General features: G+C 37.4%; 1 protein-coding gene across 3 annotated transcripts in view; it reads right to left on the bottom strand.

The window, feature by feature from the left end:
* Window positions 1-4152: 4152 nt before the first annotated feature.
* Window positions 4153-17386, bottom strand: part of epc1a (enhancer of polycomb homolog 1 a) — a 33552-nt gene continuing 20318 nt past the window's right edge. For all 3 annotated transcript variants that reach the window (XM_079852119.1, XM_079852118.1, XM_079852120.1), the window contains exons 3-14: window positions 16599-16744; window positions 14254-14460; window positions 12898-13046; window positions 12050-12197; window positions 11465-11623; window positions 10629-10718; window positions 8887-9035; window positions 8427-8797; window positions 7147-7253; window positions 6928-7066; window positions 6507-6837; window positions 4153-5258 (exon numbers count right to left, since the gene is read on the bottom strand). In XM_079852119.1, coding sequence (XP_079708245.1) covers window positions 5186-5258; window positions 6507-6837; window positions 6928-7066; window positions 7147-7253; window positions 8427-8797; window positions 8887-9035; window positions 10629-10718; window positions 11465-11623; window positions 12050-12197; window positions 12898-13046; window positions 14254-14460; window positions 16599-16744 — 2069 coding nt within the window. In that variant the 3' untranslated portion in view covers window positions 4153-5185. The remainder of the gene's footprint in view (window positions 5259-6506; window positions 6838-6927; window positions 7067-7146; window positions 7254-8426; window positions 8798-8886; window positions 9036-10628; window positions 10719-11464; window positions 11624-12049; window positions 12198-12897; window positions 13047-14253; window positions 14461-16598; window positions 16745-17386) is intronic.

Raw genomic sequence — 17386 nt, 5'->3', positions numbered from 1 at the left:
TCAATTCAAATCAGGGCGTTTTATGAGGCAGCGAGGGTTCGGTTTTCAACTTTGATTTCTTGCAATGTCAAGTGGTGCAAAAGCATTAACATTATCCTTGAATGCATATGAGTGTGCAGACCTCAATTATCAATTTCGAAAATGTTTTCAACTTTCCAAAGGATTTGATGTTAGACAACCCGAAATTACGTGTCATGAAATTGTAGCCTATAGACTTGCTGACCTTGATGAGAATCTCATTTTAGCGTGGCAAAAAATGCCTCTATTTATTTATTTAGATTTTTGAAGAAACCACCATAAAAGATTTCAAACACACACACACAACTTTGCATCTTTGATCCGAGGCTCTTGTTGGCTCATCACGTTTTCCTCCTCGGATCAAAGCGCTCGTTGAGAGACTTGGACGGAGTCCATCACACACAAACAGTCAATAAGCATTTCCACCACTTACTCTGCTCTCCAGAATGAAGTGCCAGAAGACACCTGAGCCTTCACGAACATTCACCTTCAAATAATCTCAACCAAGTGCGAGTTCTCGCTGGAAAGCTGCTAACGACCGTTCTGTAGTAGCTCTTCATTTACTATGTCATTACACTCTTAAGGCATCGATGGTTTCATGAAGAACCTTTAACATCCTGGCTCTTTATAATGGAAAAATGTTCTTCAGATCATATTCACACTAAGAAAAACCAAGGTTCTTTGGGGAACTCCTAACTTAATGACTCCTAACTTTATGCTCAACCATAAAAAAAAAAGCAGAAAAGGCGTAGAGACTTGCATCGAAGGAGGAACTCCAGTTATTAGACACTAAATATCAGAGATTTATACCAGAAAGTAACCAAAGCCCTAGAAACCATTAAGAACAACCTATAGCATTTGGGTAGATGCATTATATATTTGAACAATTTCAAAAACATTTGTTTGAGACTTAATAACTTGTGAGCCTTCCACATTACCTGCAGGCAAACACACTTCAATGGTGAGAAAGAAACACACTTAATAACAAGGTGTTAAATGAGTTAAATGGTAATAGATGTAATAAAAATGTAATATTAATAATAAATAAATATTTTATTTAAAATATATATATATATATATATTTAATTAAAATAATTGCTTATTTTGAATGCTCATTGGTCTCTCCTCTTATATATTTGATTAAAATCTACATTATTAAAATTATAAAAATATCATAATATTTTTTAACAAATAATTGCTTAATTTATTTAGCATCTATGATCATTAACCTCTCCTCATAATTTGTTAAATATATAGTGTATTTTAAAAGATATAGCTAAAATATGTTTGTTTTTTCCATAATTAATTATAAAATATTTATCTTTTTTTTAAAACAGAACATTTTAAACATGTTCACTGGCCTCTCCTCTTATATATTTTATGAAAAAAAAAAAAAAATATATATATATTTTTTTTTTATTTCATTACTTTTACAACATACTATTTACTAAAATAATTTATTTTAAACATGTTCATTGAACTCACATCTTATACATTTTATTAAAAACTATATTATATTCTATTAAAATATACTTTTGTTTCATTATTTTTATAGGCCGAAACGTTTGTAATCTTTATCTACTTTATCTTCTACTGCACCGTAAAAAGAAAGGTTGGTTTAACTTAAAAAAGAAATTTTAAGTTCATCGAAATTAAAAAATTGAGTTGATACAATGAAGATTGGTTTAATCAACAGAAACTCAAAATATTATGTTATCTGAACCACATAAATGATCTAAGTTGATTTGATAAAAGAAAACATGCTGTGATAAATCATATATGTCTCTGCACCTAATTAGCTGGGAGAGTGCGGTGAGCGTTCTTTTGATTATTTTTTATAATAAAATAGTTTGTTTTATAAAATAATAGCTTATTTTAAACATGCTGATTGGCCTCTTGTCATACATTTTATTAAACATTTTATTAAAATATATAAATGTTCATTGCATTATTTTTATTATATTAATGTTTAAATAAAATATATGCTGGCCTCTCCTCTTTAAATCTCACTGAACAAAAAAAATAAAAATAATTAATAGAATTACCAAAAATATATACAGCGTGATGCAGTCACACTTACTGAGCTGTGCTGAGACCACAGACTGAATATTTCCATGCTATGATTGACCATATCAGAACCATTACAGGGACCTAAATGAACAGCCTCATTTCAGGACCCAGAACAACATTCCTCCGTCTCGCTCACTCTTTCATCTGACATCCAAACAGAATAACCATGCACATTATCATATGAACAATGAAAAACCAAAGCTACAGTATTATTGAAGAAACTCAACCTAAAACACTCAATTGATTTTTAAATGTTTCTATGGTAACGGGCGAGTTTAGTATTCTCAACTGTGGTCGATAAAAACAATATTTGGCTTCCTGGCACACAGAGAGGTGATTTGGCATTCATACTGAAACTCAGCCCGTTCGATCTCTGAAGAAAAAATAGAGCAAAAAAAAAAAAAAAAGCTGATGCAAAAACAGATTGATGAGAAAACAGAAAATACAGTTTCTGAATCTGATAGATTGCAATGTGTGCAATATTATATTTTCTTCACAAGATGAAAATCAATCTCCTACTGCTTTCATGCAATGACTCCACATTTTGGACATTCAATCAAGATTCAAGACTCATTTAAAAGAGGACCGTCCTCCGTTTCTCTTGCCCCAAGGCCTGTAGAATCAATTCAATTCATAACCCATTTTATGGTGCATTTCACATGATGTTCAACGAGAAAATGTAGTAGAACGGGACTGTGTTTTATTCATAAGGAATAATAATAAAACAATAATAAGACCAATAGGACCAGAACATGGAACATGCATTACCGAAGAAAATGTACATCTTTGCGTTGACTTTAACTGTCATGAAAGATGGTCGGAAGCAAAGGGAAACTGAACGTGTAATTGCATTCAAGTTGATGTGGAGGAAATTCAATGCATAAACTGCTTTAAATTCCAATGCTCCGCCATTTTCCACGTACACTCCTCCTCATGCACTCTGGGATCCGGTCTTGTGGAACGTGTATAGTGAGGTTGTGTAAATCGGGAGTTTCCGGGATCCTCAAGTGTGCACACATAAAACTATCAGCCTGAAGTCATGCATCCATCTCTGAGAACTTTACAGATTGCACTCTTTATGGTGGCATGCTGTGCAACAAACGTTTTTCCCCCGATATCTTCAATTGGCAAAAAAAAAAATTGTAATGCTGCGAGTATTTTAATTAGAATGTTAAATTAATAAAAATGGGGATAATTCCGTTAAATGTTAAAGGGATAGTTCACCCCAAAATTAAAATTGTCATTAATTCCTTCATTAAGTCTCCAAATCTGTGAGACTTTCACACAATCATTGTTGAGAAGGGTTCAAATATGCAGAAGATGCTGGAAAACCAAAGAATGAGGAGGATTTTTCTGAAGAACAGTGGGAGGACTGCTCAAGACAAATATGGGACTTATAAACAGTCGTAGATCATCCAGGTCATGAAAGTATTGAGAATCATTGACTATTGTCCATCCACACAATAAAAAGACAACTCATTAGTTCACATATAACCTGGGCTTTATTGTCTGATTCATGTTTGAATTGTCACATATCTTTTTTTACTTATTCAATAATATTTTTTCTTTTTAATATTTTCCATATTTTCTCATTTTTTTGCCTCCATCCAGATCAGACTAGAAACCCCTGGAGGAGGATGATTCAGTTCAGCCAGTGGACTGGGCATCGGAGATCCGAGCTCCGGACAAGTGTGTACCGCAGGCACTGCGGCCTTGACCCGGAGCATCCTCTTCACGGAAGAGACTGAGCAGGACGTTCCCAAAGGAAGGCACAACCTTTAACTTGTGGTTTTTGTCAGGCCTTGAAGTAGTCCAGAGTCTGCAGGATTAATGCGTTTAGAGAAGGCCAAGGAGATGACGTTTCGTTTGGCATCCACCTCTTTTGCTCCTTCTTGGTCTTGCGTCATAAACCGGAATGATGACTCGGATGGGCGTCTATCGGCCGCTGCGCGTGACGTTTAGCAACAAAGAATGAAGTCTTCCATTAAAGAAGCGCAAAAGACGCTTCACCACAAGAAAACAAACAAAAAAAAAACAATGCAAAACAAGATACAAAAATAACTCTGTTGTACAAAGAAATAAAAACGGGGACAAACCAAACAGTTTCCATCGTATGAAAAAGGAACTGAATTTATACAAAAAGCAGCAATAAATCAACTTTAAAAAAAAAACAATTCGAAACAATAGTGCTTAGTTGACCCGGAAGCCTTGGAAGCTCCCAAAGTGAAGACTTCATCCCTTGTTTGTCTTTTTGTTATTATTTGGGATGATAAAAATGGAAGATTTCTATAACCACCCCCCAAAAAATTTGAATTGCCCTCCCAATAAACCCTGAACCTAAAGGGCGTCAATCCCCCACATGTCCCATCCCTTGCAGAAGAAGAGGGGAAAATTATAAAAAAAATAAAATAAAATTATAAAAACAATACGGGGGGAAAAATGGCATGACACCATTAACGTTCAATCCGATTCACAGTGTGAACCAGTCGAAATGTGAAAACGGGGAAATTCGGGAATTGACAGCTACCTAAACACTTACAACACCGCAGGAAACAACTGAGGGGCACAGTGTACGAAAAAACAAAAGAAAATAACCAACATAAAGAACAAATAATTGTAAACACAGCACAATAAATAGGTAGAACAGCAGGTTTCCTCACCATGCACGATTATTCACACACTCACTTTTACCTGACCTCACGGTTCACTCACACACTCCCCCCTCATTCGCTTTTTTTCTCTTTTTGATTCCCCAAGTGCAAAACATCACAACTCAACAGTTCTGTATTCAAGTAGCGTATATACAAGGGTGGTGGTGGTGGTGGTGGGCTTCTACAAATATGTAGTTCTGTACATTGAATATTAGCCATATTCTTAATTTACACATCTCTTTTCTTAACAGAAACAGCATATGTTCAAAACTAAAAAAGGGGGTGAAAACAAAGAAAAACAAGAGACGAAATTGTGTCACGTTCAGACAGTTGTTGTGGAAACCCGCTGTCCTTTTGCTTCCCCAAACCCAATTGGTGCACAGCACCAGAAGACTGGACTGGGCAGAAAAAAAGAAAAGAAAAGAACGCCATCCAGGCAACAGTCACTACGTCACCTCCATGGCCACTGTGTTCTCTGCTATACTGTTGAGGGACTGCTTTTCCTGCTCGTGATTCTCCCTGTAAACAAACAGGAGACGGATCAATAACCCGGTAAGCGATCAAATAAATCTGACTAATGTACTTGCTTAACGCGACATTTCCAACATTGCGCCCATGTAAACACGCGAAAGCGGAAAAGCAAGAAGAGTTTAGATTTTGCCAAACAATGACCTTTTAAAATGTTAAAAAAATGTAATAAAAAAATTTGTGTGACCAATATGGGATCGAAACAAATGTCTCTTTTTCCAGAGGTCACCTTTTGCGGGCGCAGACGTCATCAAGGACGTCTCGTTTCAGAAAAATAACCATTATAAAATTTAGTGTTATTCCTTGTGAAGTGTACAGTACATTGTTGTAATTTCTCAATGACTTTGGGATGAAATGGTTATTTTACTGAAATGAGGCAGCCTCGATGTATGCTTCCAGATGAGACACAGATAAAGTTACTTTTAAGCCAAGTCAGTTCACTCGGCATGATGGCAGTTTCCCTGGAGTACAGCTCTATTAAATCTGCTAAAATAGGGAAATTTAACCATATCTGATTCTTTAGTTCAACTTTCAAGAGTTAAAAAACAAAAAAACAAACAAAAAGGCTGCCATATTGAGCATTGCAATTTCTCCCATTCATTGTGGACAGACAAGTAGATTTACCATTTATGAATGTATTATTTATAGTTTATTCAAATTTAAAGTCAAAAGAGTGACGTCATATTTTGATGTGAAGTCCAAAGCATGTCAAGTCAAGGTGTGTGACTGCACCTTGCAAAAACTGCAAATATTTGCAGAAAAATGCTGGATTGTTACTGTTATAAAGACAAATAAACAGAAGGCGGTGCTGGATTGTTACAATTGGCTTAATATAGCAAAAATAAATATCAGCAAACAAAATTACATAAAACAATGAAAAGATGCTGGATTTGATATAGTAAAAAAATAGTGTCTCGCAATAGTGAGTTAATATTTTTTTATATTAAATATTTATATAGTCATTTTTTTTTTCTCAGAATAGCAGGTCATTAACTCACAATTGCGAGAATGTCAGAACTTTTTCCAGAATTCGACTTTATACCACAATTGCAAGTTGATATCTCACAATTGCACTATTTCTTAGACCTGAGAGTTAATATTTTTGTATTTTTTTTATTCCATGGCGGAAACAAGCTTCCAATGGGATTGTGTTTGCTAAATATAGTGTGCAATTTTTTTTTTTAATTCAAACTAAATATCTGCAAAAAGAAAAGAAATTGAATGCATGTAATTCTTTACCCAGTGTTGACTTTGGGGAGCTGACAGTTGCTGGCGGCGGCGAGCTTCAAGGCAGCGGGTGGCACGTTGCTGAGACTTCTGGGAAGGTGTCGGGCATTCAGACTGGCGATAGAGGGCGTGGTGACGCTGAGACGTAGGTTGTTGCCGATCAGGACCTGAGAGGTGGAGTTGGCTGTGTTGTTGCCTATAGGGTTATGGACCGTGTGGGCGGTGCTTGTGTTAGAGTTGCTAGTGGAGGAAAGGAAGGTGGGCGGCGCAGCGGTCGATGTTGGTTGGCTAGTGAGGACAGAAGCAGAGGACGTGGCGGAGACGCTCAACCCCTTGTAAACGCCTGTCAAAGAGAAAATTATTAATTATACAAATGTGTAAATTCATAATGTATTTCAGGATGAAAAAGTTTAAGCTTGTCCAAAACACAAACCTGAAGCTTGGACGACACCGTTGACTCCGCCTCCTATGCCGTCCTCTTTAACCTTTAGGGTCAAAAGCTGGTCAGAGGTCATGAGTGCAGAGGCGGCAAACTGGGCGCTGACTGAGTCCAACGTCTTGGACACGAGAGACTGAGGGCACACCAGCAGATTGTTATATTAAGCATCACACTTTCAGACGTGAGTGACACTTGTGTCTCTGCGTTACACACCTGACTGGAGCCCGTGTCATTGGCCTGTTGTTGTATCTGCTCCAGCTGCTGTTTCTGCATAAGGGCCAGCTGTTCTTGATGCTGCTGATACTGCTCAGCTGTGAACGCTGGAACACACACACACGTAAATATTAGACACCTGACATACAGAACCGCAATTCCACAGCATTTCTTGTTGAATGAAAGAGACTAGAAATATTAAGGTAAACACAATGTTATTTGCAACACAGGTGTTGTGTTAGTTAGGGTTATGATGTTGTTCGTAATATAGTTTTACATACAGAAATGCTGTCTAAGATATTTTAATGAAATAATACATAGAAAAACATTTGTTTAGAATAAATGTGAACTGATGAATTATGCAAATAGGCTATGACAGACTAGCAATAAAAGTTTGACCAATCAAAATATTCTCTCATAATAATGCAAAAGAATATTCTTCCTTGTTTAGTTACTAATACTAATTTTTTTCCCCAACAAATAGAGAGGAGAACAAGTGAGCTGCAACCATGTAAATATTAAAAAACGCAGCTGATCACTGAAGCATTACACAAATATGAAACAGGAGAATAGACTACATAATTTGCAAACGCTGTGCTCTCGCCATCATCTGTAAGAGTTTCATTTAATGCTGGACGCATTTAATGAGGTTTTATGGAAAGATGCAGCTGTGCTTCTGATGAACAGTTGCTTCTGGTTTATTGGTTTTCTTCTGACAATGAAGAGCCAACTGTCAACTGATTTGTCCTCATTTAAATATTTCGTAATAAAAAAATTATTGTCATTGCTCAAGTGTTGGCAGACATTTATAGACCAGTTGCATTTAATCAAAAAAAAAAAAAAAAGCATTTATATAATATTCGGTTCTGTAAACGGCTCATAAATCTTTGCTTTTTTAGTCAAATTTAGAAGAAACTATTAAAACACTGATAATGTTTGCCGGTGCCCAATTTGAGCTAATGCAATATATGATAAAGGCTAACAATTAATTGTAGCAAAGATGTACACAAAACGTCAAATTAAACTAGTTAATATTGATGCTATACACACATTCATGCATACACAGATTATATAAAAATATGAAGTTTTGCATATCCCTGCTGAAAAGGGCCCAAAATAACATTCCCATGCATCGCTGCAGCAAACACTGAGCTTTCTCAATTACAATAACCGTCAATCATGCAGTTTATTTCCAGTTTTCATTGACGACGATGAATTAAACATGAGCAAACAAACAGTTCCAGCACTTTGCATGCACACTAGCGTTTGAGTTTACTCACCGACTGCAGGTGGTCCCATGCCCGCTGTCCTGCCCAGTGTACTGCCACCCGGCCCTGCGCCGCCCCTGACCAAACCCCTGAACGGTCTCCGGGACAGTGCATCCCCTGCGCCTGATTGGCTGGTTAGTGTCCGTGGTTTAAAGTGCCTCCAGCGGCACGATTTGATGTTTCGGAGGATTTGCCTCAGGTCTGAATACGAAGTCTGAGAGGAAGAGGGTGAGGATTGTGATAAAGAGGATGTGTTGGTTGAGGTAACAGTCTGGGAAGTGGTTTCTGTATGGAGAGGAGAAGCAGGTAAAGAGAAGTCCGGCTCCGAGTCCAGACTTTGGAATAATCCGTTCAAATCCGAATAGGCCCGATCCAGAAGAAACCTGAGGAACAGATTCAATCCGATTAAGAAAACTCGAAATACAATTCAAGAAGTCCGAATGAGACCGAAAGACATATGGACTTGACTCACCTGCCGCCCCGTCCCAGCCGTCGCCGTGCCAACCCGACACAGCGGCGGGGAATGGTGAGACTTGTGAGGGAGTATCGGAACCGCGGGTCACATGACGCTCCCTCTGTTTCCCCAGACCAGGGCCAGTCACCGCTCTGATCCAAACGGGCCTGCAAGAACAACAGAAACCAAAACGAGAATGAACGTGACCTTCAAAACAGAGGGAAAAGGGTTAAACGAAGCAGTAAAGGAAATAAAATACTAGGGATGCACCGATACCATTTTTTCAGAACCGATCTGATACCAAAAATTCTGAGTATCGACCGATAACAGTCCGATACCAGCGCTGTTTTTTTTTTAAATCAAGTAGGATTTCAATAACTGTGTTGAACTGATAATCACTATTTTGTGTTAAACACAATCTACTTATCTTCATTATAAAGAAAAACCACAAAAGAAAAAAAAAAAAGATCATAATCTATGACAAAAATGCTATTATAAACTAGATTAGTGGATAATTCAGCAGTAAAATTTACTCTAGAAAAATCACGAGTGCATAATAATTTTATAGTATCTGAACATTTAGTGAAAAAAAAACATTTAGTGGGGAACAAATAAGAGACAATAAGTGTAGTACTAAATCTGGTAAAACTTTACACATTGCTCTTTGCATTGTTGTAAAATACATTCATGAAATACAAGATAAAAAAAAGAAAAGAAAAAGTATGCTATATATACTATAAAATTAAGTTAATGATAAAAGCGCATTAATGATGCGCTTGAAGCAACATGGATTCACAGTGCGCAACGCTTCGAGTCCGCATTGAAAAGTTCAAAGCACTAAGGAAAGACATATTGATGCGTAGTGTATTATACAGTCTCTATCTATGCAATAGTTTATTCAGTCTTTTCTTTTACAGTTTTAAATTTCAGTTACTGTGTGCGTGAAGAACAATTATAGTGCGCTCGACTCCCGTGTTGTGATCGAACAAGACACCCGCTAGAAAGTAACATTTTATGTGATTTAAAGTCATTTTATGTGAAACCAGACTTTTATCTACAGATCAAGTATAATAATAGTAACATTGAATCATCTTGGAGAGAGTTGACGCGCTGTTTGAATGCTGAATGGAGAATCACTGACAGCCGCAGTGGAGGGAAGAGTTTACGTGAACTTGAATTTAACGACTTAAATATTCATTTCTACCTCACATTATACTATAGAATGGCTTCTGAACACTTATAATATAATGCAGGAAAACTTTATGGTGCTTTATAATGTTTTTGTGCCTTTTGTGGGGCTTAATAACAATAGTATACGCACAATATCAGATTTGGATCGGCCTCGTCTGACCGATACCCGATCCGGCAAAGAATGGCAGTATCGGAGCCAATACCAATACTGACTATCGGATCGGCGCATCCCTATAAAATACAGGGAATAAAGGATTGCGACTTGGTCAAAGTATTGTGAACTTACTCGTCAACCATAAAAATGATTTACAAACGGAAGTCTTAAAGGTACAGCATCAAAAACAGCCTGTGTCAGTAATGCCTAGGGAGCCACCAATGTTGGCAGCATTTAAAGGGATCATCTATGTGAAGGGATTATCACATTCTTGTTTAACTAAGCAACTTTAGTGTTTACTTGGCTATAACACACATCAGGATACACTGAGGTGTAGAACAATAGTGGAGAGGAAAGAGGTGTGGAACAGAGGAAGTGCAAGGTATGAGATTTGAGGTCAGTGCTCGACACCTACAGCGTTATAAACACATCCTGCTTTCCGCCTGAAGGCAAACACTCCATCGGGCTCGTTCTCTTCCTCGGCCTCTGACGACCCAGAATGTATCTGCACAACAGGAACAGGATGTATTTTATGCATCGATTGCATAAAAAATTAAGTCCAAAGTTTACAAACCAACACACAATTAATTTAAATGTAAAGTGCACACATTTCTGTGCAACCAGTGGCACAGGTACTTTACCGTTCAAAAGTTTGGGGTCGCTAAGGGTTTTCTTTATAGAAATGAATACTTTTATTCAGCAAGAAGGTCAAAAGTCCAAATATTTATAGGTCAAGATATTCAGTAAAAACATTTATAATGTAACAAAAGATTGATTTCAAAATAATTCTGTTCCTTTGAACTTTCTATTCATCAAAGAATCCTAAAAAAAGATATGTTTTCCACAAAAATATTAAGCAGCACAACTGTTTTCAACATTGATAATTAGAATTGTTTCAAATCAGCACATTAGAACGATTTCTGAAGGATCATGTGACACTGAAAACTGGAGTAATGATGCTGAAAATTCACCTTGCATCACAGGAATTAATTACATTTGAAAATATATTAAAATAGAAAAGTTATTTTAAAGTGCAATATTTCACACTATTACCATTTTACTGTATTTTTGATTAAATAAATGAAGTCTTGGTGAGCTTGAGAGATTTAAAAAAACAAAAACAAAAAACAGACCCAAACTTTTGAACAGTACTGTAGTTCTGCCCCCAAATGATGCCATTGATTACAGTAATTCAAAACTTCACCTTTAAACTGTGATACATCTAGTCAAGCAAATTCAGTGTGTGTGTACCTGTGAAAAGGGCTCGTCATCAGAGCTGGGGAAGTCATACTGGTTGAGGTCTTTGGGGTTAAACAGGGAGGGACCAGAATGCAATGGGGTGGAAAGAGGCAGGATTTTGGGTTTCTTCTCGTACTTCCTCTTTGTTCTGACCACCTCTGTCTTTTCAGGCTGAAAGAAAGAGAGATACGGTGCATGTAAGTACATGTATTTTCCAGAATATAAGTCACGTAAACCCAAGGATATTTGTACAGTGCATTTCCTACAAGCTGGTAGTTTCAGTTTTGCTTTAATTCAATTTAGTTAGGCTTTACGTTTATAATAAATGTTTAAAATTAATGCAAATTAATTTTACATTTTCATTCCTGTTCTGAATACTGTTGAATTTAAAGCATTTGTTGTGGAGGAAAAAAAAAAAAAAAGTTTATAATGTTAATAATAAATAAATGTTAATAACAAATACATATTTTCTTTTGTTTATCGATATTTTACACCATGTCTGAATATAACAACAAAATGTGACACACTTATCTGGGTTTTTCTCTCTCAACAATGCAGTTTTGACCTGGTGTGACTGTGAAGACATGATGTACCCACCTTGGTCTTGTAGTCTTTGAAGTCCATGTGGTCCTGGTGGCGGTACTGACTGCTGCTGGAGAAGGGCATTATGGGAATCTTGTAAACAGGTTTTACCATAGCTAGTGCTTCTGCCATCACCTCTGAACCAAAGTCTGGCATGGTGTTCCTGAAGGGAAAGAGTGGACATTTTAAAAACACACATTTTTGCAACTGGTGTTCTCAAACTGTTTATCTTCTCTTTTTTTTTAATGTTGAGAGGTATATTTACTAGGCATGTCCCAATCAAGCTTTTTTGTGCCCCCGATCTGAGTCAATGGATATCTGTCAATATCAAGCCCCAATCCAATACTTCACACTTCAAGTACATTAAAGTTATAAATCAATCCAATGTATACAGAGATGTGGCAATGAGTTTCAAAAAAGCTAATAAAAAAAGCAGCAGCTTAATCTGCCTTGATACCAATCCTTGAGATCATCTTGGGACATCCCTGATATTTATCTATGCATCACAAATTTCCCAACATATCTCAGTGATTAAAGATGACAAATGAATAATGGAGCCTGATCATGTGCCCTTTATGGACAAGCAAGGTGATGCATAATCGCTCATTTAGCCATTAAAAACAAGCCCCTTAATTAGGGTATGCAATGATGCCTAAGCCAATTAAAAATACATGACCCGTTCTCATTATGCATGAATGCACACACAATTACAGAAGCAATTAAGAAAATTCTAGAGTCAAGCAGGTTAGGCATATTAAAACGCAAAGCAAAGTTAAGCTCAATCACGTACATTCATCATAACAAACACATGCACTCGAAACCACTGATAACACTTTGGCAGCTCTGAGAGTTTGTCTATGTACCTCTTTTCCACAACCTCCAATGTGAGGTGAAGCAGTTCTCGTTTGCTCTTTTCTCGCTTCTTGATCATCTCCAAGATGGTGACGGCTCGACTCAGGTCCCTTCTTAATTTGAGCATCTTCTCATAAGACGCCTCGTCATTCTTACGGTTCTGGGGAGTCATGACGGAAAAATGAGTACACTTCATATTAACGACTACTATTTAGAGGCATACGAACACATAGAAACTGAAGTCACTGATTTATAATACTTCAACCTTTGATTTATGTCAAATTGAAGTTTCGACAATCAAAATTGTCAAAATTACTGTCGTTGATACCAATACAAATTAAATTTCACAATTCTTTACATCAATTTCAATAGCACACCCGTTTACACCTGATCACGTCATGAATTTTTACTGATCGGAATATTTAGTCTCACTACCTTTAACAAAGATGACCGTGTTGAGCTTCAGGATCTAATGCCAAACTTTCAGTTTAATTTGCGGCAGTAATGCGAGTCGGCTTAATGATGAGAGAGTCAGCCACTCATCTGCAACGGCCAAATTTGTGGCGAATGTGATGTGTGTTGCAGTACCAGGCCTGTACTCACACATTTACTTTTTTACCCTTTTGGTAGGAGTAAAACTGACATGTGCCTTCAAAAGTGCGATCCAGTTTCGATTGGAATGAATCCACCTCATGAAGAGGTTTGAGCGATCAGATTTTACACGCATCGAACGCATGAAGTGACCAGGTGTGTAAAAGGGTATGTTGAGCACAACTCCTGTTTTAAGCAATTATTCTGGTGAACAGTCAGCAATAAAATAAAGAAAGCAAAACAATAGAACAAGAACATAAATGAGTAAATCAAGTAAAATAATGCCAAAGTTTGGTGAGGAGAAAAGACCACACACAAGGATGATCATCAACTAAATGCCTGATTGTTTAAGGCAAACTCCTGCAAGTCATTATGAGACAGCCTTCAAAAAGATAAAGAGCTCGCAGAGCTTTAGCTTTATAAAACAAGAACGTTTGTAAATGCATTAAATGTTTTCCATTGTCATTTAAAAAGCATGCAATAAAATTAAGCATGATATTAAAAGGCTGTCTGGAACACTCTGTTGTACTATAAAAGCATACTAAACATTTACAACAGACTCAGCCTTCAGTTCACCTCACATGGCTGTCTAGCATTGACCAGTTATTAGATGTTGTACAAAACTGTGTGGAAAAAAACTAAAGTGACAAATACGGATCGCTCAAAGTGACTGCTGTATTGAGTTGCTTTCATCTGTCCAGTCCGTAAGAGGATCAGCATTAAAGGATTGAGAATAAAACATCGATAGGGCCACAGCTCTGACTAGGACTGCTCACCTTTCTCGTCTGCATCTTCTCGGTCCTGCGCCTGAAGGCCACGTAGGGGTCACTGGTACTGGATCCGTCCCGCCTTTCCTGCTTGATAGTTGGGATGAGGGATCCATTTTTACACAGTTTCCTCTTTCTGCTCCAGTACTCAAACACCTCCCTGATCAGATCGTCATCTTCCTTCAGTAAAAGCTTCGCTTCCTGTAGGGTCACCAGCTGTGGAACAGAAAAATGTAATTAATAATACTACTAATAAAACATTATATAAAAATACAATGATTAAATTAATAAATATAACGACAGACCAATATAAATAAATAGTTCAAAAGTTTGGGGTTAGTAAGACTAAGTTTTTACATTACCATTGCAATAATTGGTTTTCTATTTGAATATATTACAAGTGTAATTTATTCCTGTGATGCAAAGCTGAATTTTCAGGATCATAACTCCAGTCTTCAGTGTCACATGATCCGTTAGAAAACCAAATCTAGTATGCCGATTTGCTGCTCAAGAAACATTTCTTATTATTATCAATGTTATCAATAGTTCACCCAAAATTTTTATTTCTGTCATCATTTACTCAACCTTGTGTTGTTGCAAACCTATGAGTTTTTCTTCTGTTGAACACAAAATACGATATTTTGAAGAACGTTGGTAACGAGACAGTTGATGGTAGTCATTGACTTCCATAGTATTTTTTTTCCTCCACACTACGAAAGCCAATGGCTACCGTCAACTGCCTGGTTACCGTCATTCCAATATCATCTTTTGTGTTCAACAGAAAAAAGAAACTCAAAGGTTTGGAACAACATAAGGGTGAGTAAATGACTATTTTAATTTTTGGGTGAACAATCCCTTTAATATTAATGAAAACCTTTCAGGATTCTTTGTTGTACAGACAGTTCAAAAGAACAGCATTTATTTGAAATAGAAATCTTTTGTAATAATGTAAATGTCACTTGATCAATTTAATTCATCTGTGCTGAACAAAAAATAAATTCTGGAAAAAAGTTAAAGGGGTCCCATAATGCTCTTTTACAGTCACATATTTTACATTATTACAGCACCTCTCTCCCCAGTCTGTCCCGAACGCATTGTTTAGTTCTAGTTTCGATGAAGCCCCTCCTTCCAAAATATAAAATGTGCTGTGATTGTTAGCTGGCCCAGTGTGTTGTGATTGGCAGCGCTTAGCGAGTGTTCAAGAAATGTTTCACCCCTCCATAAATGCGAGTTCTGCTCTAGTGTAAATATAGGATGGCGCAATTTCAAACCAGATTCAGACCCTGACAATGTTAAAAAACAAGAGGAGCAACCAGAACGGATTTCATGCAAGGAGTTTGCAAGCACGGATTTCACAGGACGTTTCAGAGTGTACGTGATGTTTTTCTTGTACATTATAGGTACGATATTATCCACCATTTAATCATGATATTTGTTGGAAAACTATGGTTTATACAAACAGTAACGATCACAAAAACACGGTTAATTTCCTAAGGGACAGTGAACAGCCTTAGAAAAGATACTAAACAACACTCTATCAACACTAATGTTGGCTACCAGGCGAGTGTAGCAACATCATAAAACTTATAATTAGAACTGTTAATAGAAAACGCAACTTCGATTTTCCCGACAAAGTAGAAACTGCTCCATTTCAGGAGAAGCTTTTGTGTGTAGCCTGCATCGTGTTTCAGGAAGCTGTTCTTTTTTTAAATGACCAGCGCACAGATAAACATCGAGATTATAATGTTCAGGAACGGTGTTTAAAATAAATTTTACACATTCTAAGTTTGTCAGCCTTAGGAAGGTCAAACAAATGAGTTGCGTCTCATTGACATAGCAGCAGCTCACCCAGGTCTCGCCCGTTTTTCTGCGTATTCCTTGGGCGGGGATTATTTGAATAAGGGAACATTATGACTCTATAAAGCCAGGGGAAAAAATTCACGTTGTAGTCCAAACGAGCCGTTCGTTGTAGTTCTTGGAAAGTGGATTCTGATAAATAAAATGTCTTCCTTTGAAGTGGACATTGAGCTTTGTAACCTTGCAGATCTTTTTAATGCTCAAACAGCAACATTATACACTACCTAAAGTTGAAAAAAGTGAAAAAGCATAATAGGACCCCTTATATTTTAAGATTATCAGCATTAACTAACAGCTGTTCGTCTTTTAAATGTTCTACATCTATTTGGACTTCTAGTTTAAGCATTCCACAGACATCCAGAATTCAGACAGAGAGGTTTAACAGAATCAATTCAGTTTTTAATTTAAAGTTTTGAGCGTCACTGTCTGAAATCCCCAAGGTTTTTTTTTATTTTTATATACAGTTCACATTATAAGCGGTGAATCTTTTTAATAACCTGCTGTCCGCTGCCTTTCTCTAATCTGTCAATCATCTCCTCGAACTGCAGGGCCTCCACCTCCAGCTTCTTTTTCAGTTTATTCACAAAAGCATCATCCTCCGAGTCCAAATCGTAGTCCGGCTGCTCCGTATCCAGACTGAAAGCTGTGGAGAGAGACACTGAAGGTTAAACAAGCTCAAACAAAGCTTCAGTCTCCTTTCTGATTTTAGCTTTATGTTTAAAAGTCTTTGTTCGTTTTAGGCAGGGTTCACCAATCTCGGTCCTGGAGGGCCGCTGTCCTACAGAGTTTAGCTCCAACCAGCTCCAACACACCTGTTTGAAAGTTTCTAGTATGCCTAATGAGACCTTGATTAGCTGGTTCAGGTTAATTGGGGTTGGAGCTAAACTCTGCAGGACAGCGGCCCTCCAGGACCGAGATTGGTGAACCCTGGTTTTAGGGATGCATCGAAATTTCGTCTGCAGAAAATTCTCTTTTTAGTCCGAAAGAGAAAAAAGGCCCAAAATATAAGCCAAAGATATGCCGCCCTGCCCTTCAGTGTTAGGTTTCACACTCTCGCAAAGTATATTTTCATGAGCGGCTCAGCTTTTCCGCTCTGTGTGTGCGCCGCGCTCTCCATTCCGTGTGTGTGTGTGGGCACGCTGTGCTCTCTGCTCAATGTTATGCTCCGTGTGTGTACTGTGCGTCCTGCTCTGTCGCTCACGGCCCAAACGCTCCACTCATGTACTGATCATGCTCACAGGAAAAGCAAAGTCCGCTCAAATAACGTGCCAATATGAAATTTCTC

Source organism: Squalius cephalus, assembly GCF_949319135.1.
Source record: "Squalius cephalus genome assembly, chromosome: 19".
Classification (NCBI taxonomy): Eukaryota; Metazoa; Chordata; class Actinopteri; order Cypriniformes; family Leuciscidae; genus Squalius; species Squalius cephalus.
The sequence above is the reverse complement of the archived record's forward strand: the minus strand, read 5'-3'. Positions and strand labels throughout refer to the sequence as shown.